At 36.6% G+C, this 25714-nt stretch overlaps 1 protein-coding gene and 2 long non-coding RNA genes across 3 annotated transcripts; 2 read left to right on the forward strand and 1 right to left on the reverse strand.

Annotated features, from left to right (window-relative positions):
• The first annotated feature begins 2952 nt into the window (after positions 1 to 2952).
• Positions 2953 to 4984, forward strand: LOC148779729 (uncharacterized). Its single transcript, XR_016045095.1, has 2 exons — positions 2953 to 4003; positions 4119 to 4984. It is a non-coding gene; the product is annotated as an uncharacterized LOC148779729 (long non-coding RNA).
• A 3164-nt stretch (positions 4985 to 8148) lies between these two features.
• Positions 8149 to 9197, forward strand: LOC18444440 (NDR1/HIN1-like protein 1). Its single transcript, XM_006854613.4, has one exon. It carries the CDS (start codon positions 8181 to 8183, stop codon positions 8937 to 8939), a length of 759 nt encoding a protein of 252 aa, XP_006854675.1. The 5' UTR covers positions 8149 to 8180; the 3' UTR covers positions 8940 to 9197.
• A 10209-nt stretch (positions 9198 to 19406) lies between these two features.
• LOC148779730 (uncharacterized) lies at positions 19407 to 24630 on the reverse strand. Its single transcript, XR_016045096.1, has 3 exons — positions 22539 to 24630; positions 22324 to 22443; positions 19407 to 21657 (listed from the first exon to the last, which is right to left on the reverse strand). It is a non-coding gene; the product is annotated as an uncharacterized LOC148779730 (long non-coding RNA).
• Between the last annotated feature and the right edge of the window lie 1084 nt (positions 24631 to 25714).

Genomic DNA, 25714 nt, shown 5'->3' on the forward strand with positions numbered 1-25714 from the left:
TATCGTCTAATGGTATTCATTGGATTCTCTCTTTTTTAGCTTGCCTTTAGCTGTTCCACTGTGGCTTAACATTTACATTAATATAACTTTTTCTTATAATATCTGCTGGTTTTCTTTCCTTCCATTGGGTCAAAATATAGTTGAATCGGCCTGCTATTGTTTCCAATGGCTTTGTTTATTCTCTTTTCCTCTTGAATGACTGGTCGATTGTCTTTTGTTGGAAATTTGAAATTACAGTGGGCCAACTGAATTTGACCGATACTCGCATTGGAATTGGTCATTGGCCCTTTTGATTTGGCATTTAGAGCAAAATCGGCACTACAGTTAATGCCAACTTCATGAGCCAAATCCAACGTTTTGGCCTGTCCATATGGCCGAATGATGGGCCAATTTAAGTCTTTGAAATGCTCCGTGTGAGTGTCTGAGAGCGAGTAAAAAATGTTAATTCGATTGAGATATTGAGCTAGAATAAAGTCCTTGTTTTCTAGGGGAGAGGGAGTAAAAAAATGTCTTTTGTTTTGAGTTATTGAGCTAGAAAGGGTCCTTATTTTCTCCAATTGAGGTGAGGCAAATGCTGATCTCTTCAAGAAGAATAAAATTGCAATTAGCATGTACGAGGGGACATGGTTAACTATTTGGAACTAAAATACCTAGGAAAGATAACCTTTTAAAAAAAATAAAGGAAATTTTTTATGAGAATCGTATATTATGCAGAAAATTTTAGAAGAATCAATTATCTCATGAAAGTATGGAAAACATTTATATAAGGTTGCAACCTTGAAGTGTAGAATTAAAGTTTCACCTCAAAAATCCATCATAAAAGGGTGTTTGGATATTGGAAAACCCTCTAATTATTCATCTAGATATCGAGCTATATTAATATTAAAAGAAAAAAAGATTTTAAATCCGTAAAATAGTGTATTTTGTAACACATTATATGAACCATCCATTTTCAAGGTTTTAATGTGTTTATAGATCTATTTGATTTGAACCATTTTTAAAGGTTAAGATTTTATAATTACGGATGAAAATAGATTCTCAAGCCATCTTAAGAAATTTTTATATCAAAATTACATTTATGATACAATTTGGAGGTGGGCTTTAAGGAGCCGATTGATTATTTGGAAATATATTGTTTGTGAAATATATTATGGGTGTAATACATTGCCTACAAATGGATTGTCACTGTTTGGGTAGTATTTAGATACAACTTGGGAAATACATGGTTAATGTTTGGCTATGTTTAGAAGAAATATGAGAATTGCATTACCAACCAAATATAAAAAATATGATTGTTTGGTTAATATGATTAGACTTTGGTTTCAACATGATAAAGTCATTGAAATAATATGATTGGAATAATATAATTTTATTATGATAAGCCTTATTTTTATTTATTTATTATAGAAGTCTTTCAAATGTCTCTCTATATATAATTTCAAATAAGCAATAAATTTATGTACCAAAATCAAAATCTGTATGGTATAAGTTAAAAAATGAGAAAAAGTTTGACTAGTAAACTAGGAGGTTTGGTAATTGTAGTAGAAAATTTTGAAGCATTGGAGGAAACTAAAGAGGTATTTTATTTCAACTGAGTTTTTACTAATATCTTATGAGTTTAGTTTTTACTAATAATATCTTATGAGGATTATGTTGTGTAAAACTTTTTATTATGATTGTGCTGTGTACTTTTTTTTATTGATTATTATTTTTTTTATTTTTGTTTTTATGCTAGAGCTAACGGCGGGCTAAATCCAAATTAGGGATAGAAGGATGTAGAAATTTTTTTATTATGATTGCAATAGAAAATTGTTCGTATATAGATTTCCATTTATTTTCACTTACCAATTATTAAAAAAAATTTTGGGATTCAAGTCAATTTAGATTCCCCTTTTTTCTATCCCCTATTTTTAGATTACCCTTTTCCTATCCTCTTAATAATTATATATTACATGCTTAAAAAAATTTAATTTGTTTTTATAGGAGTGACAACCCAAACTGGATATAGAGGGATTCAAATCAATTTAGATTCTCATTTTCTTATCCCTTATTTTTAGATTACCCTTTTCCTATCCCCTACATTTATTTTCTACTTACCTTAGGGGAATGTTTTTTTAAGCGGGGATAAGGCAGACAGACAGACGAACGTGAAAGATTTTCAAAACAAGATTACTCGTAATAGATTTTTCACCCTCGTAATAGATTTTTGACCCTCATTGGCAGTAATGGATTTCATGATTTTTGGTGAAATCTGAATTTCATGATTTTTAGTGAAATCTGAGGTAAGGTCGTTCCATTTCTTTACCAAACAGTGTAAATGCCATATTTATTTGTAATCTATTCTCATGTAATAGATTTTTACGTACCCAAACGGTACTTAATTGGATTGTTTGAGGTTGCAACTTAACGCAAACCACACCCCCAATTGAATTGTTTGAGGTTGAAACTTAACGCAAACCACACCCCCAAGTACCACCACACCCCCAAGTATCACAATTGTGTAGTCTGTAATTATTATGTGGATTGTTTGAGGTTGCAACTTACGCAAACCACACCCCCAAGTATCACAATTATTGGGGGTGGCAATTGGGTGAGGCCAATCTGGCATGGGTTTTGGTCTGGATTCAAACATTTCACCTTGTGGATCGGTCTAGGTCTAAACGACTTGGATCCGACTCAGGTCGGATTTGGGTCTAGGTTCCCATCCTGGACCTTATCTTGATCGGGTTCGGATCAAGGTTGACTCGATCTAGCTCGACAATTAGGGGATAGAAAAGGGTAATCTAAAAATAGGGGATATAACAAGGGTAATCTAAAAATAGGGGATAGAAAAAATAGGGGAAACAATTAGGGGATATCGGGGATACAATTAGGGGATATATTATAAAATATTTAAATATATAATGTATTGTTATTTATATATTATAAAATATTTATAATAAATGTTATTTTGTTTAGATTAGGACTCAACCCGAAATGGTGATTTGGGTTTGGTTCCAATGACGGAGACCCAACAAGGGTCCTGATAGAATCGAACTGGTTCTACGATTCGAACAATCCTTGTCTTTTGCCAAAGATGTGATTGGGCATCCAGGGATTCAATGAACTGTTGGCACAAGTTGCTTCACACCGAAGGTGTAATCCCTTCCATTATTCTCGCACAAACAGTTGCTTCCTCATTGAAGCCACTCATTCTCTTTCATGTCATCACCTTTCTTTTTCTACAATAAAAAATGCTTGCTTTTTGATATATAAGATTACACAGCCTTAGTTGGCCCATACACTAGGTTGGTCAAGATGGCAAGATAACATGATCCTTAAGGGTTTTATTTTATTTTATTATTATTATTATTTTGGTGGTTCAGTGATAGGAGTTGATTTTGAAATGTAGCATGGTTGACTTTAAGTGCTAATCACTCAAGCTTAAGTTCAATTCAACGTTTTTTTTTTTTTGGGTAGATCACTAGGAAGGGGTTTCTCACCCATGATAAAAGTGAAACTCAAGATGTTTTTCTGTAGCACTCCAGCACCCTGATCAACTTTGCCTTAAATCTATTCGTGAAGAATTTCATTCTTATTAAGGTCTCAAATCAGCATTAGAAGAAAAACATAAACAAAATTGGCCCAAGCTAGATTTGAAATCTGTCAAAAGTTTTGAAAGGAGCTTTTTTAAACTTTGAAGTTGGTAAACATCAAGCTATCTGATTCATAGTTAACAGCTAAAGGTACTTGTGACTTTTTAACAAATTCACAGCCTTGTATACTTTCTGAAGTCTTATTCTATGGTTTTTCATGTTTCTCTCATAGTTCTTGCTAATTTACATTGTATTATTCGTTGTCTTGTTCTTATATTGCATTTTTTTTTTTTTTTGGATAAGTCAAAAGGGAAAAAGGCCACCTACCCGTTTTTATCAATAAGTATTAAAGGAGAAGACAATTCATTACTTTACAACCTACAATATGGTAGTTACGCCAAATCACGAAATAAAAACATGGAAATGAGGTATGTCGGTTGAGAGCACCAAGTAGTAGCTCCAGAACTAAAAGACGTTTTTTTGGCATGAGCATCAACTATCATGTTAACCTCACGAAAAATGTGTGAAATTGATTATGTACAGGTAGAAAGCCTACTCCGGCCGTTAGTTGCCACCGTAGGTTACCTCCATAGGGTACGACAACGATCATGAATAACATTCACACGTAAGGATGAATCGCTTTCAACTTGAAGAAAAAAGCATTCTTTCAGGATAGCTGGCTGACTACCTTTTTCAAGGACAAGAAATTCTGCATAATTGTTAGAGGCGATACTAATAAGCTTAGCAAAGGCAGCGACAAAAACACCGTTACTAATTCTGATCACACCACCAAGTTTGCGATTCTTAAGAGTTCGAACATTATGAAGAGAGAGAGGGTTTGCGAGTTCAGTGTAAATAATATCGACCAATAGGAGAAAAATTAACTATCTAATTCCGACATTGAAATGGAACCCAACAGTAAGGAAGACTTCAGTACAACGACCATTGTTTCCCTTAGCATGGAAGCAAATTTTCTACATCAGAATGGAAATTTATGCAAGTGGGGGACACTGATATATTCCTATGAATTTACTAGGAACGTGAGGAATCAAACCAACGCTACAACACAACCCAACACTAGAAAATATTAAATAGACCATCCATTTTCTTTTTTTCTTCCTAAATAAGAGAGAAAATTGTCTACATTCAAAATAATAGATTATGCAAATTGGGAAGAATAATGCCTTCGTTTGAATTTAACAGGAGCATGAAAGATGCGCACTCAAGAAATTTGACAAATGAAGGGGGTGAACAAAATAGTGATTATTTATAGTTGGGTCCCTTCCTTTTCCAATGAAAATGTTATAAAAATGTCCACATCTAAGAACTTCAAGTCTATACAGCTCAAAAGTGAGTCAAAACTTTGTTCGTCTTTGCCTTACTTGGAATATATCTATTTCTTTAAGGTTTATTGTCTTTCTTAGGTAATTAATTATGCCTAATTTCATTCAACTTGTTAGGTGGTATGTGTGAAAATATTTTTTTGAAAGCATCTTAATAGGAAAGAACCAGTTTTATTACACCAATTGGCTGCCAATTAGTGTAAAAATTGTGCTAGGACCGGTTAATGTGAAAAACTCCTTCACCCAATTACATGGGGACTTCGTTCATGTGAAAATACTTTCACAAAAATATTTTTAAATGTGTCAAACATACTCGAGAAAAATTTCACTACTCTATATAAATTGTGTTTTGGGTGAATTCTTTTTGTTTCTTTCCTGAGGCATATTGCGCACTTTGTCATTTTAACTTATGAACCTACCTTCTTTTTTTTATTTCATTTTATTTATTTATTTATTTATTTTACCAAAACATGAGTTGCATGGTCGCGACTGGCTTCTTTTCTTGCCACCCAAAACATGGGGGCCTCCCTAGGTGCTCAACATGGGTGAATTTCAAAAAATTATGAATGGTTGGATTTGTCCCTCTTTAATGATATGAGCAAAGTTTCACTTATTTTTAAATTCCATAACGGGCAATTTTTGCAATTTTTGTTTTTTTGACAAGGTTATATAAGAATGGAACTTGAAACATATTGCTATAAAAACTCAGCTACTACCGCATTGACCCAAGCCCGTGTGGCACCAAGCTTAAGCTGAACCTAGAGAAAAAAGCTTTTTACAAACATATACACAAGGAATATAGCAAGCGAACTTGTGCGGCAAATACATATGCAAGGCTGCACTTCTTGTTATGTGCAATTAGTTATATACAATCATAAGTGATAGCCTGCTTTTATTGTTCTATACACTTTGGTAAGATGCAACCATTTGTATTAAAAAATAAAAGTTGGCTAGGGCTCTCATTTATAATTTCTACATGCCTTGCATAACTTATTATATATTCTTTCTTTTATCGTAAGGGTGTTTGTGAAAAGCTCATGCATATGCTTTTGTTGTAGACTGATTTTGTATTAGTCGGAGGTATATAAAGTGTCAAGTTTATACTATTAAATTAAGGCACATCTTAAAATCCATCAGAAAAAACCATTTTTATGATGAAAAACTCTCAAATTGATTATCTCAATCTCGAGATAAATTGATTTGAAAATTAAAGATTTCAAGTTATAAAAAAACTGTATCTTGTAATGCATTATCTGGACCGTTATTTTCAAAATATTTATTTATTTATATATTTGCTCTATCTACATTATTTTTTGAGTTTAAAATCTTATAATTAGGGAAGACAATATAACAATATATTTTTATGCCATTATAAGGCTTTCCAATATCGAAACTGCATCTTTTAGCATAGTTTTGAGATGTGTCTTACTTTAATAATAAAAGGTGATCAATAATATAGTTTGTTTTGTATAAACGATAAAGACTCGAGAGGCTTAAAAGCATGCATAATATGCATCACTCGCATAAGAAGCCTTTGCTTCGGGATAAGCATATTTTTTAATTTTGCTCCTTCGGGAGTAAGGAATATTTTCAGTACAAATGTTAGAAACCCAATTCATTGAATCCCCCGACCAACCCCCCGCAAAAATCCAATCGGAACCTTAAAATATTGAATAAAGATTACTCAGGTTAGATTTAAGTGTTTAAAAATTCAAAATAAAACATTTTAAAATAATTATCTAGTATGATTATTGATGATAGTCAAACAAATTTAAATTTTTTAAATTATAAAAAAAAGATAATCCACAATTGACAACTCTTCAAATTACAAAGATTAATGTTAAAATGAGTTATGAAAGTTGGATTTATTAGCTATGAAGTTTATATTTTAAAAACACAGAAGGTAAAATTAAAATTTTTATGATAAATATCCTTTCAAATTTTTAACTTTATGCTTTGTAAAGATATTTAGGGCAATTAATTTTAAAGAAAAATTACATAAAACCATTAAAAATGGATTTTTTAATCAATTTACCCTCAACCTAACTTTTTCTAGCAACTTCCCCAAAAACCATGTTTCTTAAAAAATATCCAAAATAATTTTGTTTATTTTTTTTATGAAAATACCTCTCCCGTATATAACAAATCATTTTCGGATTCCAATAAAAAGAAACGCCGAACACTTGTACAATGCGGTACTGCTCACATGCCGGACCGCGACTTTAAAACGTTCCACCTCAAAATACGTACGGCCACTTGAAAATGCCAGACTGCCACTTCAAAATATCGTACCGCAACTCCAAAACACCAATTTGCCCCTACAAAATGCCGAACTGCCCTTTCAAAATGCAGGACTGCTATTTCACAACACCAGACTGCCCATTTCTCCAATGGCATAATCGACAGCCACAATGAAACACCGTACTATTTCTCCAATGGCATAATCAACCTCCACAATGAAACGTAGTACCGCCCATCCCTGCTATTAAACATCGAAGTGCCCATTTCTAAAATAGCATAATCTCGAGACCTCCACAATGAAACGCCCTACTGCCCATTCCGACAAAATAATTGTTGGTAATTGCCGGATCGGTTTTTCCAAATACTAGACCGCCCTCTCCACTGAAAATGATCCTTATGTAAAGGAAGGGTATTTTTTTTTTTTTAAAAAAAAAAAATGAACTTTTTGTATTTGGGGTATTTGTTAGAAAACATGGTGTGATTTTATTTTTTTTTGGGAAAGTTGATAGAAAAAGTTAGGTTGGGTAAATTGTTTGGAAAGTATATTTTTGGTTTTTTTTTTTTTTTTTTTTTTTTTTTTTTTTTTTGCAATTTTTCCTAATTTTAACAAAGGGATAAAGTTAAAATATTTTTCCATTGTAATTTTTTAAAATGTTGAATTTACTCTTTAATGATAAAATTATATATTAAAATAAATTTTAAATAAAAAGTAATGAGTTCAATGGAAGAACAAATGTACAGTATATTCCTCCATGTTATTATTAGATTAAAACGCGCATAGATTGACATCCGCGACAAAGATTCGAAGCCGTCCATTATCTCTCACGCTCTCTCTCTCTCTTTCCTCGCTGTTTCCGCGTTAAACGGACCGGTCTATATATATTACCACGACTCTCTCTCTGAACTGTTCCTTCATCCCGGAAGCCCAGTAAAAAACTGGAGAGAGAAACTTTAGGTTTTTCCCATCCCAGATTGATCTTCACAAACCCTACGCCTTCTCAGATCTCAAAAGCCACCATTGATGGCGGATCAAAGCAAGCCGGTCACTGGTTACCCAGCGGCTCAACCCTATTATGGAGCTACGCCATCGGGAAACCCATCCTCTGCAAATTCTTACCCTGCTCCTCCCCCTTACTATGCAAACCCTTATTACCAACCTCCTCCTCCTCCTCCTCCTCAACCCTACTATAACTCCGCGACATATGGTTCGAGCTTGATACGCAGGGCATTTGCCATAGCCATAGCCGTGATCATAATCTTTGGTCTCGTAAGCCTAATTTTCTGGCTGGTTCTGCGGCCTAAAGTTCCTGAGTACACGGTCCAATCTGCTTCGATCTCTCAATTCAACCTCTCTGATAGCAAATTGACTGCAAATTGGAATGTTACTCTCAATTCCTTTAATGGAAACAAGAAGATGGGGATTTACTACGATGAAATTAGGGTTTCCTTGTACTATGGCTCTGAATTACTTTCTCAAACCGGGCTTCCTCCTTTCTATCAGGAAACGAAGAACTCAACTGTTTTGATCGCAAGATTTGCATCCGATGGGGACTTTGTTGGTGATGAAGTTGGGAAGAAAATGAGTGCTCAGAAAGGGAATGGAAATGTGGAGTTCAATGTAAGGTTGGCTGCTTGGGTTAGGTTTAACACAGGGGGTTGGAGAACCAGGCGCCATGTTCTTATTGTTCTATGTGATCATGTGAATATTGGGTTCAATTCTTCGAGTTCGGTGGTTGGAAACCTGACGAGGGATTTTGTGCCTTGCAGGGTTGATGTGTGAGTCTTGTCTCTCTTTCCCCTTTTGACTGACCGGTTTTAGAGTAGGCTTTTTTGGTTGGGGTGGTTATCTTAAGCGGTTGTTTGGGACCCTGGATCTTGTCAATATTAATCAGGGAAACTGGAATATACTTTCTTTTACTTTCTCTCTATTTATTTATTTATCCTTTTGTTGATGGTGCCTCATTGATAATCTGAACAGTTCGATGTACTTTCTTTTTATTGAGTTTATGTAATAATCTGCAATAGTTTTTCCCTTGCACCTTTGATGTTCTTTTGTTGATGGTTTACTTAAATGCTTGTTTGGATGTTCTTGGTTTCCTTCAATTCTTTATCTTTATGTTGGTTTTTGGTTTTTCCTTTGAATATGATTGTTTCCCTTTTTTCTATATTTCCTTTTCCAATGTTATTGGGTTTGCTTTGGTGAGTAAGCTCAGATTCATTCCAAAGTGATTAATGAAAACACGAGCTCCATATAACCAATCTAATCCTTTGATCGCTATAATGCATTTAGAATAATGCTGAGAACTGAGTTTCCATATTTTTAATGTTTGTAGGGAAAAAGGTTTCTGACTAAATGGTTAGTGTTGAGGTCGTGTTTAAATTTTAGTTGTTTTTTAATGCAGAAGACTGGAAGTTTAATTGTGTTGTGAACAATCTTGTATTTGTGTTTTATGTTCGAGTAGCTGAGGCTTCTTTAGATTAGTCGCAAGTAACATATCTGTTAGGTCTTTCCAGTCGTTCTCAAATCTTAATGCATCTGCTTTCTGTAAATTAGGATTGACCGTTGGTTAGGTTGTTATGGGCATTCTTGAGGTTTCTCTGAACAAGAGGAAATCATAGAACTATGCTTATAACATTTTGATGTAATTGATAGAAAATAAGATGAAGCTAATACTTTTTGGCTTCCTAGAGTAGGAATTAAATTACAGAGTTGTTATATAAGTGACAGGAAAAATATAAATTGGGTAATATAGTCATATTTATGGGTTTTTTTTATTGTGGATCAAAGTTCTTTCAAGGATTTAGGAGCCTTGAATAATCTTCTTTTGGAGAACATTAAGTTTGGTGCAAAAAAAAAATGACAGCCTCATTCAGGCTGGTGTCTTTGAATATGCATGTTTTTTCCTTATCATGCCATTTTAGTGTCATTGGATGTAATTTTCCTATTACGATCTTAGCTCTACTCCTGCAATTACTGTAACCAAGTTCAAAAATTAGTTCCATACAGCCGGGCGGCTCCTAAGCGGGCGCTCAGAATTTAGGTAGCCCCGTAGAAAGAACCCCTGACATCTTATGAAAATAACATGGAAATCACAAAAAATGGAAATTACAAAAATCAGAAAATCAGTTTCCCCTCCTATTTTTCTAAAGGGTGCGGTTTGTATAGAGCCTAGGCTCTAAACAATCAAATTAGAGCCTACCTTTAAATAGTGTCGAGAAATGTGGTTTCAATATTGGAAATATTTATGATAGCCTGAAAATATATTTTCATCTTTATTTATGGTTTCAAGTATTTGTGGTTTAAAGCTTAAAAAATAGTGTAGATTGACATATCTATGAAAACTTGAAAATCTTGAAAATTGATGGTCCAAAAATGTGTTACAAAATACACTATTCCCCGAGATGATCAATTTGAAGATATTTGGGCATCAAAACAACCTGTTCTAGTAAAATTTTTGAGGTAGACGCTTCTTTGATTGTTTAGAGCCTCATCTCTATATAAACTTTTTCCTTTTCTAAAATAACTCAAGAATATCTCTTACTTTCTAAAATAACCTAAAAATACCAAGTGGCATTTCCTGGAGCCCAAGGGCAGACCAAATGTACCTCTTATTTTTCTAAATAACCCAAAAATTTTGAGTGGCATTTCCCAGAGCCAAGGGCAGTCCGCCTTTTGGAACAATGGTTCCATATAATTATAAAATTTATTTTCTTAAATTTAGATCAATAGTGGCTAGTAGAAATAATATTAGGTTTCAGAAGGACAAACATTCTGTAAAACAGATATAGTACTCATGTTTATAGAGATGATTAAAGTGTTTACTTGGGAGTGGAGAGAAAAAGGTTTCACCACCATTTGCTTCTGAGCCCAATCTTATGTGAGTGGGCACTTTGTGGCACATTGTAAAGTCACATGTAATTGGCGCATAAAGGTATTTATTTTGTGGCACATATTTGTGTCATTGGATGTAATTTTCCTATTGGAGCTTAGTTTTACACCTGCCATTAACCAATTTCAAGACTTAATTTCATGTATAATTATAGGAAAAAGTTTTAAATTAGATCGCAACCTTAAAATGTAGAATTACGAATGCACCTCAAACATCCATCATAAAAGCTTGTTTGGATGTTGGAAAACCCTCTAATTGATCATTTGGATGCTTACTTTTACACCTGCCATTCACCAATTTCAAGACTTGGTTTCATGTATAATTATAAGAAAAAGTTTAAATAAGGTCACAACCTTAAAATGTAGAATTAACAATGCACCTCAAACATCCATCATAAAAGGTTGTTTGGATGTTGGAAAACCCTCTAATTGATCATTTCGACATCGAGATGTATGAATATGAAAAGAAAAAAGATTTCGAGTCCGCGAAATAGTGTCTCTTGCAATACATTATCTGGACCGTCCATTTTCAAGATTTTCATGTGTTTATAGATCTACTTGATTTGAACCATTTTTAGAGTTTAAAACTCTATAATTAGAGATGAAAGTAGATTATCAAGCCATTCTAAGAAATTTTGATTTCAAAATTACATTTATGATAAAATTTAGAGGTGCGCCTTAATTATATTGTTTAAGGTTGCAACCTTATGCAAATTACACCCATAATTATAACATTTATTCTTTAAATGTAGATCCTTGTGGCTAGTGAAAATGCTATAAGGTTTGAGAAGTAGAAAGATTAAGCAAAAACAGAGAATGGTACTCATGGGGATGTAGATCCTAGTGGCTAGTGAAAATGCTATAAGGTTTTAGAAGTAGAAAGATTCAGCGACAACAGAGAATGGTACTCATGGGGACGGTGCAAGGTGTTTACTTTGTACTGTAAAGAAAAGGTTTGTTGTTGCTTCTGTACCCGATCCATTCAAGATGGTGCCCTAAGTACTTTCACTTCTATGTATAAAGGAATACACTGGACATCAGAAAATTGGTTTTATGGATTTTCTTTTTATTATTCCTTGGTTTGTGAGTTTAAACTTGAATGGACATGCTCTTGCTTGGAGCATTGAGAGTAATAGTTTGGATCTATCGTAGATTCGGATGAACGCAGTTTTGATCCTCGTTCATTCGCATGGGCATGATTCAATAAGGATATATAGCTATACTTACACACTAATATGGTGTTTGTGGGAGAGAGATGGAGATATAGTGTGAGAGAGGTGCCATATAGCACAAAATCAATGGTGGGTAGTGCATGATGGGTAGGTTATTGGATCTTTCTTTAAAGTGAATTACTTTTAATTGTTATTGCAGGACAGTCAATTTGCAAAATGCAAGGAATCCGTCCTTCTTATCATTGTGGGATGACATGGAATTGAAGGTGGTTATTGGATTTGTATCAAGGTTCATAAGACAACCTAAGACTGATTGAAAGGTTTCTCAGATGTTTTACAAACTGCTCACCATTTACTTCTGAAAGACACTCAAGCATGAGATTCACTGGGTACAAATTGCTTTGTTGTGTGATATAGTGTTGCAAATACAGTAGGTTCTTGAATACTTTCCAGAGAAAATAAAAGTTGATATTGAAACGTGTTACTTAGCAGCCCAAGATCTCTACCTATTGGTTCTTGCATCATATGATACCTATGCGGGATCGAAATGGTGGTTTTGGATTGATTCTAGAGTTCTCAACTTAATTTGGTTTCAATAAGATGGTGTTCTCTTCATTGAATTTTGAGCTGCAGATACACATGGTAGAAATATAATCGAAGAATGCGAGTTTCCCAAGTTTCTCTGGTTTATTTGGACTGTATAATTGGTTGAGATGTCTCCTGAAGATTAAGCTAAATCCTGGACAGACCGAGCTGTGGGTTTCATATGGTCAATTTAAAAGTAAGGAAAATTATAAGATTGATCTTATTCTATGGTACCATTGTTGGGAGCGTTGCCATGGGTATAGTGCTCTTGTGTGAAGTGCAACAGGAAAAGATCTATAAAATTAAAGATAAAATAACACAATTTTTTGTTACTTGTTATGTCACTTGAATAGGAAACCACTGTATCAGGCATGCTTTAGGAGCAATATTTCTACAAGGAGTTCAATATTGTTCTCACTAGTTGCTTTTAAGGGCTGGTAATAGATTTTGGATGTATGATGAGGAGTTGTACGCCTTAGTTCAAGTTGTAAGCAAATATTCCTTGTTAGGTAGGCTAAGACTGCTGCACAATTTCATTATCACCTGTCTGTTTAGTTTTTGCAGACTTTAAGCCATTGCAGTGACCAGGGAACTTTAAATAGGTGACTATCTGCGACCTTTCATAAATTTATGAAGTATGATGGTAAAGAAGTTTGTTGATGCACAATCTTCTTTTCAGAATTCTAACCAATATTGATACTGATGGAACTATAATCCTGGGTTTAGATCATCCCATTCATAGGATGGGATTCGTTTCAAAGACGACAATTTGTACACTAGAGGATAGCAGATTGCAGGTATTCAATTTCTAGGCTATTGGAGAACAATCTTGTAGTGAATCTAGCAACCATGTAGAAGATAGTGCTTTTAAGTTCATTTTGTGAATATAGCTTTTCCATCAAAGTTTTGGGGCTTAGGCAGTATAACTATTCCATTAAAGGTTTGAAGATTAGGGGGACACCTCATCATTTGCAATGACCATCAACAGATGATCGGTTTCAAGGTAGAGATATTTTGAGAGTATCCTTTTATACGTGTGGTCAAAGGTTGATGGCCCAAAGTCTGTTCAGGAAAAAAGAAGGAAAACGAAAAAGGGGGAGGGAGTGTTTAATGGGCCAAGCACGAATTTAGGCCCAAACTTTCTGATGATTTTAGATTGTTAACAGGCAAATCGTGTTGTAGGTTGATCTAAGTTTATACAGGTGTGTTGGGCTATGAAATTTCGAAGTCACAGATTCTTAGAACTTCCATTTATTGGGATCACCCATCATTCGATGAATCCTAAATCTATGAACTTCGCTTTCCAGGGAAGATTCACCCATCTTTCCATTAAATCTCTACTGAACTTAATCTGTCAAAATACCTGTATCTCTGTCCTTTTCCCGATATTTTTAGAGTAGTTTGTATCTCATGTCCTTTTCCCGATATTTTTGGAGAGTAATTCTGTTAGCCTTTTGGCCAATAGAGCTCTATTATCATGGTGACTGTCCTTTTCCCGATATTTTTAGAGTAGTTTGTTTCTCATGTCCTTTTCCTGATATTTTTGGAGAGTAATTTCTGTTAGCCTTTTTGGCCAATAGAGCTCGTGGCCTATATTTGAATCTATGTTAATATTACTATCTATATTTGAATCTATGTTAATATTACTATCAACGTGGCGTTTTAGTGTTTGAATTTTAACTTTTTTATTATAAATTTGATAAATTTGAAATTTTGGGGTATGTAGTTCACCAAGGCCTATCAGCAGAAAATTACGTAAAAATTAAAATGACTTAGTGAATGTGGCAAGGGCATTCAAGTTATTTTATTTCATGATTATCTTTTTATTTGATGGGGTTTCTTATGAGTCAGCCGACTCACATGATTCATATGTACACATGGATCCCCTCTCTAAAAATAATCTTGAACATCGATTGATCTGATTTTTTCGGGATTCATGACCTAGGCCAAAGTGATCATGAATGTAAAAAAAATAAAATCTTTAAAATTAAAAATGTGCACTTTTTAGGGAGTTGTTTTGGCACTTATCCATATGGTGTCTTGGTCCAGTACTCCTCGCACGATGTCCATCTCAGAGATCGATGTTCATGGGTCAGTGGGCTTGTGTCCGCCGACTCATTATAAAAATTTTCCTGCTTTTATTTGTTTGCTTTTGCCATGGTTGCCTGCACATTTTCCCAAAATTTTAGGGAAAATAGATTTATAGAAAAAATATAAAAACCTCATGCCTTAAATTTCAGAGATTTACAAAAAAAAATAAAAACTCAACATTGTTTATACACTTGGTCATGGAATCTATTGGTTCGAATGCCGGGCATTGGGTAAATACTGTGTGGGTTGTTGGGTCATATACTGTTTCTTGAGTGCTTGGGGCTAAACTAGTTTTTGAAGGAAGTCGTTTCTATAAGGCCTAGGCATCATGGAACCGTATCAAAACATTTTCCTTTCCGAATTCATTGTTCCGTTAGCCCAATTAATTTTCCAAATTCTATGTTCCATGGAAATCTAATTGGATACTTCTGATAGAATCCGCGTCAATTTGCCCCTTACTTCTTGTTGATTCAATGTACGCCGTATTTGGATGGACCTTTTTTTTTTTTTTTTTGGAGAGAAAGTTCAAAGATATTATTAATCTAGAATGAGATTACAGATTCCGAAATAATGGCTTAAGAGATGGTAGAACCTCCTTTGGCCAGGGAATCAACTAGCACATTAGCCACCCTATACACATAAACAAAAGAGACATAAAATGAAGAGGCGAGATCCAAAATCTGAAACAACAAAGATTTCAACTCCCAAAGAAGCTTCTGATCCCTTTTGCACCATTTCACAATATTGAGGGAATCCCCTTCAGTAATATAAGAAGTCATTGAATTCCTCTCCACAAGGGAACGAAGGCCAAATGGAAGGGCAAAGATCTTTACATAATTCGCAGTTCGCACCCCAAGTAGCCCTAAATAGGAGAAGATCACATTATCCATCCAATCCCGAAGAACCCCTTCAAAACCAACAAGATCCGAGTTATCCAATGAGCTACCATTAAAGTTGAGCTTATAAACCCCTAAAGGTGGGACTATCCATCGGCCTTTGGGCCTACACTTTTAGAAACCCAAATGGAAAAGGTTAATTAGATTATTTCTTACATCCAGTTTTGAAATATTCTGTCTACAACTCGTAACTAAGAGATATAACCAAATGGAATGCAAGATTTTCTCCAAAACTTTTCTAACCGGCAAAGAGATACTTTCAACCATTATTCTATTTCTCTCTCTCCAAATCTTCCACAGAATGACACCTCTAGAGATTTGCCATACAACACTCTCATTCCTTGGTTAAGTAATTGAAAGATTGTGAAGAACCCCTGGCATTACCAATGCAGCCTCAAGCTTGTCCAAAAACCACCTCCAAATGCGATTGGCAAACAGACAATGGAGAAAGAGATGAATCACCAGTCTCTCCGTCTTCCTTGCACATGAGACATATATTCGGTAAAATTTCCCTCTCTTAATCAGATTATCGATCATGAGAACTCTGTTTTGAACTGCCAACCAAATAAAACCTTGCACTTTGAGAGGTAAGGGTCATTTCTACAAGATAGCTATTTTAGGCATAGACCATCGCACCCTATCATGGTAGAGTAAATAATACATAGATTTAATTGAATAAATCTCATTTTTGTCAATCTCCCAAACTACCTCATCAGAAGCATTATGCGGGATATAAACGTTCTTCAATAGTCTATGGAGATCAGCAAACTGAGAGAAAACCAAATAAGAAACCCTATTATAAGGTAGAGTAATATTCCACTCAACATTACTACCCCTGGGCACAAAAAGCTTGGCAATAGTGGCTTCTTTGTTAGTCATCAAATGATAAATCAAAGGAAACCTTAATTTCAATGGGCAGTCCCCCAACCATTTATGATGTCAAAAGGAGATATTGCAGCTATTACCCACACACCACTAAATATCACCATGTATAAAGGCTCTACAAGAATGGATAGCCCTCTAGCTGGTTGACAAGCCTTTTACTCCATTCCTATTCCCCACCCATATACCAAACCTATATGTTCCATACTTTGAAACAATCACTTCGTACCAAAGGTAGTATTTAAGAATAAGACATCTCCACCACCATTTACAGAGCAGAGCTTGATTAACCAATTTGATTTTCCTAATCCCAAGCCCCTATTGCTTTTTAGGCGTACACACTATCCCAACGAATAAGATGTGATTTCTTTTTCTCCACAGAGGACCCCCACAGAAAGTTCCTCATCATAGTCTCTATTTTCTTTGCTATCGAAGCAGCGATTTGTATAATAGACATCTGATAAACATGCAAGTTTGACAGGCATGCCTTAATGAGCGTAATCCTCCCCCCAAAAGATAAATACTTAAATTTCCACAAATCTAGCTTAACTTGGATATGTTGCAAAATTTTATCCCAAACTGCAATACGGAAACGACCTTCTGAAATTGGCATCTGTGCAAAAGAGGAAACCTCCGCATTAGGGAAATTTACACCCACCATACCTGTTTTCCCAAAGCACTTCAAAAAAATAGCAATATTTGCAACCTGCACCTGTTGTGCTTCACAAAAAAGAAGGGTATCATCAGCATATTACAAGTATGAAACACACAGTCCCCCATTGGGTATTTGAAAGCTTGCAAAGTGACCATTCCTCATTACATTGGTAAGCATCAAACTGAAGCATTCCACATATATAGTAAAAAGGAACGGGGAGAGAGGATCCCCTTGACCTAGTCCTTGGGTGGCCTTAAAAAATCCCGTCGAGCTCCCTTTATAAAGAATTGAAAAGTGAGCTGAAGACAAACAACCCAAAATCCACTGTCGCCACTTTTCACTAAACCCATATTTTTCATAATTTCTAATAAAACATGCGATTCCACCCTATCATAAGCCTTCTCCATATCCAATTTAATAACCACCCCCAGACTCCCATCAAGGATTTGAGAGTGAATGCACTACTGTGCAATCAGAACACTATCAGAGATCATTATGTCCTTAAAAAGCCGATTGCGGGCCAGAAAAGATAACAAGTAAAACCTCCTTTAGTCGCTCAGCCAAGACCTTAACCACAATTTTGTATAAACTCGTAAGAAGGATAATTGGTCTAATATCCTCCAATGCAGCAATCATAGACTTTTTTGGGATCAAGGCAATAAAAGTAGAGTTAACCCCTTTAAAAAGGTTTCCACTTCGCAAGAATCCCTTGATCATTTCCAATAGCTCAGAACTAATCAAATTCCAAAAATGGTGAAAAAAGATTACAGGGAAGCCATCATGACTAGGTGCCTTGTCACCAAATAAAGCGAAAACTGCCTTTTTTAACTTTTCCATAGAAACATCTCTATTCAGGATAGAATTCAGGTTAGGCGGTAAAACTTTGAAGCCTAACCGACTCAGTCTGGGGGTAAAACTCACTTCCGAGGTAAAAGCACGGTGAAAGTAGTTAATAATAGCACGAGTAATACCCTCACCATCATCCACGTCAACACCATATAACCGCCAGGCCAGCAATATCATTTTGGCTTCTCCTGGCATTTGCAATAGGATGGAAAAATTTTGTATTCATATCGCACTCTTTCAGCCATTTGACCCTGGACCTCTGTCTCCAATACACCTCTTCCACCCTCCTAAGCTCTTGTAACGCATTCAACTTAGCACTTTTCTCCCCAGCCATCTTTATAGTCCGAGAACCTGTTTGCTGCATAACTTGGTCTGTGGTCTCAATAGAAAGCAGGACTTCATCAACTTTCTTTTTAATTGAATAACATTTCTCTTTTTTCCAATTCATAAGCTTATGCTTAATATTGAGCAATTTCTTATGGAGTTGAAAATCAAGAGACCCGCTGACAATCGTATTCTCCCACGTGCTTTTGATGAGGTTTAGAACATCCTTCTCCTTTAACCATCCAATTTCAAAACGAAAAGGTTTAGTACCTCCCAAAAAAACCTTAGAGGTTAACATAATCGGAGTATGGTCCAAAGAAAGCCTGGGGAGTGCTTTAACAGAGGCTACAGGGAAAACTTCAAACCATTCAGGGAAAACCAGGAACTTATCTAGTTTAGACATGGAGAGAGAAGTCGCATTTTCATTAGACTAAGTGAATTTTGCCCCTGCAATTGGAAGGTCAATAAAGGCATGCGACTCAATGAACCTATTAAAATAACGTATTGACGAAGTAATCGCTCCCCCAGCAAAGCATTCATCCGGCCAACGAGTAAAATTGGAATCCCCCCCAATATAAATAGGATAAAGAAATTGAGAAATGACTTCAGTCATCTCCTCTATAAAACAAAATTTCTGAGCAGGACTATGTGGACCATAGACATTCATCTGACCCCATTGAAACTTAGCTTCAGGGCTTACAAAGCCAACAAGCAATAAAAAATCCTTTTTGACAACACAAAAAGAAAGGAAAACTGTAGGGTCCCATATCATCTAAATACCATCAGACTGACCCACTGAATCAATGCCCGCAAAGTCTATTGCTCCATGTCCCCAGACTTCCCTAACCTTAAAAAGAGTAGGGCTTGGAAGTTTGGTTTTTTGCAAAATAAGAGCAGAAGGTTTATACTTACTAACAAACATAGAACGTCTTTATTGCGTTTGGGGTCATCCAAACCCCTTACATTCCAAGAAAGTAATAACATTAAAGAGATATGGGATGGGAAGAACCTGAACCATCTTCCCTTGGTCCAAAGTGGACTTGTTTGAGCAGCATCGCTTCCTCCATGATCACATCATCAGCATCATCTTCCGAGGAAGAAATGGTGGCGATGTCATTAATTTGAGCCTCTATGATCTCCACTCCAGCCGCCGTATCATGCTTCCCTTTTACTAACAATCTAGCAGATTAGCGATTACTTAACAAGGCTTTTACCTTTTTTCTTCTTTACACTCTTCTCCTTAACAGGGGTAAGAATCTCAGCATCTCCACCAGACATCAATGTTGGACTTCTGATTTTCACAGCCAGTGGGAGCCAAGTTTCCAACCCTGATTTTCTCAATGATATCATTAAAAACTATCCCAATGGGTAAATCGAAGTCCATGCCCCTGTCATGCACTATCGACCCTACTAACTTCTCTGCTTGATCAACCCTACCATCCAGCACAGAATCCGAATCCATCCCCTGCGGCTCGCCGTCTTGGCCCTCCGGCACTGAACCAAACACCATCTTAGAAAGATGAAGAAGTAGGAGACGTTCCTCGCGGATCACAGAGAGTGGGGTCATGTCCACTACCTCCTGCTCTTCTTCCTGAGGCACAACAACATTATTTGGTAAGCTCAGCACATGGTCTTCAACATCACCATCCTCGGCTACAACAATTGGTTCAACATCATCTATAACCACCAAAACTAGTGAATTGACCAACAGAGGATCGAAAGGCAACCTTTTCATAGCTCAGGTCTTCCTTGCCGCACATCGATGCCACAGAGGATACATGGTGGCCAGAATCGCAAGTATCAGCTGAATAGCTATCACCTTCTTCTGCGTCTCCCACTGGGAAGCCAAAGATTTGAGATGTTGGAGGAGTGCCTTCTTTGAACTTAGGGGATGAGAGGCAAACCTCTCATAATCAACCGCCTTCACCTCCGTTAACCGATCGCCACCCTTCTTAGCAATGTCAGGGAGCTTCAGGTATCTAACTGCCGTAGATTGCGCCTATACATACACCTTCATCTTTTAAGCGGCTCGATAAAACTCCCATAACCTTCATCTTTTTTGGAAACTTCCCTAGAAAGTTGCGAACGTATCTTTGATGGACCCTCAGTCACCTTTGTTGGTCCCAGAACACGATAAAAAACAGATTGCTTCAATCCCGTCGTATTATTCGTAAAACGCCTCTCAGGCACCCAATGCTTATGAATTTTTAAAATTTGAAATTTCCTCTGCGACTTGCCGGAATTGCGAGAATCTATCCACTGCTGGCCGAAATTCCACTTTTCTGGGTCATTGTCAACCTTTTGCAGTCTTGAATGACAAGAGCCTCTCTCAACAGTTTCTTGCATCACAACAATGGAGAAAATTCTTGACCCGCCCGCAAGGTCAATATTTTAGGGATGGGAGCACCTTCCAATTCCCAGATGCGAACTCGTACAGATCTAAGATCAGCCTTAGTGAAAGCAGACTTGTCAACATCACAAAACTCACCACATTTGTTAGCGAGTTTACGAAAAGTTTGTAATGACCAAGCATGGGCAAGAACACCCAATAATCTGATCCACAGACTATATTTTCGTAGGTACAATTGATGAGAATCCGGCCTCCAAGGGTCAAGGGATAACAATTTCCCTCTAATACGCCTAAAACGATTCTTCAAAGCCTCAACAGAGTCCATCTTAGAGAGAAGGAGAAAGATGATCTTGTTCTCCCCCATAACTTTAACCTTTGGAGCATACGACAATCTCCAACTCCTTCTAGCCCAGTCAGAAAAGACCGAAAATATCCGTCAAAGGAGAGAAAGATCCCACCACTGGGAACTATGCCTCTGAAAGAATGCCTCTTGAACGATCATACCTAATACTCACACCTTCAACATCATCATCCCCATCAGAAACTTTGGACTCCTCCATTTCCCTATCTCACCACCGAGAAGATTCAAACACTCTTAGCTTTCTCTCTCTAGAAAGCTTATCTGTTTTTTCCCTTCATAGCCTTTGGACTTTGAATTTTAGCACTCATAACCTTCAAAACCAGATTTCAATGGCGGATGTAGACCAGATGGACAACTCCAATCGTTTCGCACCCATGTCCAAAGAAACAGCACTTCAAGCCCTAAACATCATTGTCCAGCTCCACTTCGAGAAAACCTCAGAAAATACTGTGATTGTTTAGTCCACATCGTATGAGAAAACATTTCTTATTTTTAATTTTTTTTCGGTTTTTAGGTTTTTAAGAACATAATTGAGAAATTGTTTCAAATCTAATTTCATGGTCTTGGATTCAAACATCAAAAGAGGTTGCAAGAGATGTTCTTTGACATTTGAAGTTGTTTCCTCTTGTATTTGCGTTTGTGTGTGTGAAGTGAATCAACATTTATCTAGTTACTTTTTAACTTTGAAATTTACGAAAGTTTTAATATTTAATTACATTAAAATACATATTTGAGAACTTTGTCATTACATATTTTATGGACACTGAGTAATTGGACTCTCTGTCTCTCTCTTACCTGTTTTTATTACGTCACGGCAGCCATTTCCCCCTCTTGGCTGCTCAAATCTAGTTTTTGTCTTTCAAGGATGGTTAATTCCATTCATAGCTCCAGATCCTGTTTTTTTTTTTTCCATGAATTTGTTTTGGGGTTAGGGTATGTGCTGCAAAATTTTCCTGGCGTTTTAATTGGAGAATGTGGTTTGTAGAAAATTGTGGTTTTTTTTTTTGTGAAGGAGCTCCAATTTTGGTGACTCATTAATCATTTCTATTTTGGCACACCACGAACAAAATGAAAGAGCACATTTTTCATTTATATCCAAATGAAGCCCCTTACTTGAAATGCGAACTGACCTAGCCTCCACTTAAGCTGTCATCCTCTTGAACATTTCTTCGAGTGTGTATAAGTTCTTTTTTTTTCAACCACTCTGGTTTCGCTCTCCTTTGCTATGGAAATCTGTACAACGATGTACAATAACAAAAGAGATCAAAAGGGAAACAAAAACAGAGAAAACAAAGCACGAAGCACAATTAGAGAGGGAAGAAGATGACCAGAAGGAGACCCCCCCAACATCTGATGTCCCTTGGGAAATGTCTTTAAATGTTATTATTTCCTAAAGAAAAATACATAGTTCAACTACCTACACCTTGCTGAAGGATGAGCAAGGACTGCAACAATGTCCCCCGTTTTGTCAAGATATCTGCTTTCTTGTCTCTCTCTCTTTTCTTTTCAACAAGAGAATATTTACTTCATTAATAATTTGGCAATATTACAGCAATACATAATAATCACAGAATGCTTTCTTGTTTCTCTTTGTTGATGTGCTGAGAAAGTACTTCCATGTGGATAGAGCATGCATAATTTTATCTAAGACAGACCTCCAACGGAGGGAAATTGAATACATGGCATATCAACTGATAACTTTGCCGAATCTCCTTTAGTCACAAACCTGAATTAGTTAGTGGGTGGGGTGGGGTGGGGTGGGGTGGGGTGGGGGGTAAAGCAGAACTCCTTGCTTTTGAGGGCTTGCAATTATGTTTCATTTGGTCGTACAAATCCGCAACACCTGACGCAAGAGAGGATGACTCTGCCCTCTTCATCCCTGATCAATTTTCTCACTCTCGCTTGGCCTGGGTTGCTAGAAGCACTTCCATCAAAATCTTATTAGCTCGGCTTGGCTGGGTCAGGGCCTCCTTGGCCCGGTCCGGGCCGGCCCACATGGGAATGAGGCCAAGCCTAGGCCTGGGCTGGCTCGGCACAGGCTTGCCAACGCTATTGACCATTAGGAGTGCCACCATTTCTCAATGGTTTCATCAACTCTTCCTTTGTGATCCGTTGAAATTCTTTTCTAGCCATGGTCTAGGTGGCTGCCGTTGTTTGGATATTGTGTTTTATTGATTCCTAATCTAACAACTTACATTGACACATTACTATTCCTGTCTTTCCGCAACAACCATATCCGGGTTGTAATTGCTATTCATCAAACGTCAGTGCTGATCTTAGGTAACGATAGGGGAAGACCAACCCATTGGAGTTCTCAGGCTCTTAAGAGCCAGTGCCACCGGTTGCTCGAATAAGTGAATAAATATGTGATTCTTTGTTTCTGCATTTGCTTTGCATAACAAGCACATACTTGTCAAAGTTAGACCTCTTTTCCTGAGTTGATCAATTGTCAATACTCTGTTTCTTATGGTAAGCCAAGTAAATGCCTGTGTTCTGTGAGGGATGAGAGTGGCTATGATAAGGTGCTACAGGGTGCTATATTTTAAAATTTTCTAGCAAGAATGAACTGAGCACTTGTCATTAAAACCCTGATACCTCCCTTGCGTTACGCATTCTTTTTTTTTTGACATTTTATGGGTGACTCAAAGGAGCTAAAGAAAAACAAGGTTTAACCCTAGAAAAGTTGATTCATGTTACTAACAGGTGTTCCAAAATAGGAAAAAGTAAGCAAAATAACATACCTGGACAATGTACCTAACATCTCCTTCTAGGGTTCGGTACAGCTGATACGTTCTCCCTGAATAAATGGCACAACTCATTGGAGACTGACTGACCTCTTTTCTTACACATTTTTTTGTAGTTTGAAAGATTAGGTGGTTGCAGGATTTTCTGTTCTCTTAGATCTCTCACATATAAGTCAAGGAGTCCAAAATCTGGCCCAACTTGATTACCATCACTCATTCTCCGTCATCACCCTCTCTCAATACCCTAGTTTTCTCTCTTCTGTACGCCCCTCTCTCTCTTTCTCTCTCACATGGTGCTCTTTTGAATACGTACACAGAGAAGTGTGGGGTACCTTTATATAGAGGCCTAGAGATATTGAGAAACAATTGGTGAATAAGTCTTCTACTACGATTAGAAGATTTATGATATGAGAAGGCTAATCTCAGTCATCCATCCATGGGACAACTCTATGGATCATGGGTGGATCTTAAGTCTTAGCACCATTATCACTTAGGGTTCGTAGATTCCAATACACTTCCAATTTTCTAGTCCAATTTGACGTCCTCATAGCTCTTCTAGATCTACTAGTATTCTCCATAACTACTAACTAGATTAGACTTCCTATGATTCATCCAATCTTCTCGTGACAAATTAGCATTTGGACTTCTAAAACCTAATCAAAACCAATTGACTACCCTTAACAACTCCACCTTGCTATAGTACTCCTCCACAACCATAGCCTATATATGATATGGGGTCCATGTGGCTCAAATATTTAAACATTGTTGTAGACACCCAATTTTGAATTTGACAATTTTTTTTGACCTTAAAAACCTTCAAGAAACACTAAGAAAGCCCTTAGGACCACTCTTAGACCACAAACACGTGGCATGCGGTCCCCAATCCACGACTCCTTATCCAATAAATTATCGAATTTGAAATAATCGAACTTTAGAATGAAGGCAGTGGTTAAAATTGAAAAATTGAAAAATTGAAAAATGAGGTAATAATCATATCCATAAATGAGTGGAATATCACGAGAACGAAAATCCCAATATTCTGGCTGTCTTTGAACTAGACGACACAAGACCCGTCATCTAGGTGGATTTGAAAGAAACAACACGCCTTGGGTCACCTAGGCCAACCTGTGCCAGGAGATTGTATTTGAGTGACACATGGCTTGGACGAAATGACTATGTCATCAGCCGCAAACTGACCTAGATGACATGTATTGTGTCGCCTGAATCACATTGCAAAATTTGAGTTGAACAATTTGGATAAGGACACTGAACCACATTGCAACCACTCAGAGGGTCTATGAAGTATGATCACTTGAGGAGTTACACACTTAGGTTACAAATTTTGGTTGGACTCTAGGGGAGATCACTTGAGGAGTTATACACTTAGGTTACAAAATTTGGTTGGACTCTAGGGGAGTGAGATAAGACCATAAGCCTTTAAGAGAGAGAAACCATCGATCCCCTTTAGCAAACCCCATGCCTCAGCCTCTAAACCTTAGAACTAGGAAGGGCCTGAACCTTGAACTTAAAAATCTAGGTTGCAATAACCCCTTAAGAATCCCACTTCAACCAATGCTAAAGCTTGTAAACTTTGAGGAGGGGAAAGAGGACAAACGGTGTAAAGCACAACCGAGGTCCCAATACAAGCTAAGCTTAAAGCTTCGGGCATCTCAGACCAACTGCTCAGGGCAGGTACATCTTTCCTTTTCTTCCCATTTGATTATTCTTAGTTAGATTTGGATTTAAGTAACATTTCCTTG

This window comes from Amborella trichopoda, chromosome 11 (genome assembly GCF_054954075.1).
Source record: "Amborella trichopoda isolate Santa Cruz 75 chromosome 11, AtrichopodaSantaCruz75HAP2 v2.0, whole genome shotgun sequence".
Classification (NCBI taxonomy): domain Eukaryota; kingdom Viridiplantae; phylum Streptophyta; class Magnoliopsida; order Amborellales; family Amborellaceae; genus Amborella; species Amborella trichopoda.

Excerpts from the sequence above, each read along its gene's own strand:
- LOC18444440 (XM_006854613.4), top strand. The coding sequence starts at position 8,181 with ATGGCGGATCAAAGCAAGCCGGTCACTGGTTACCCAGCGGCTCAACCC.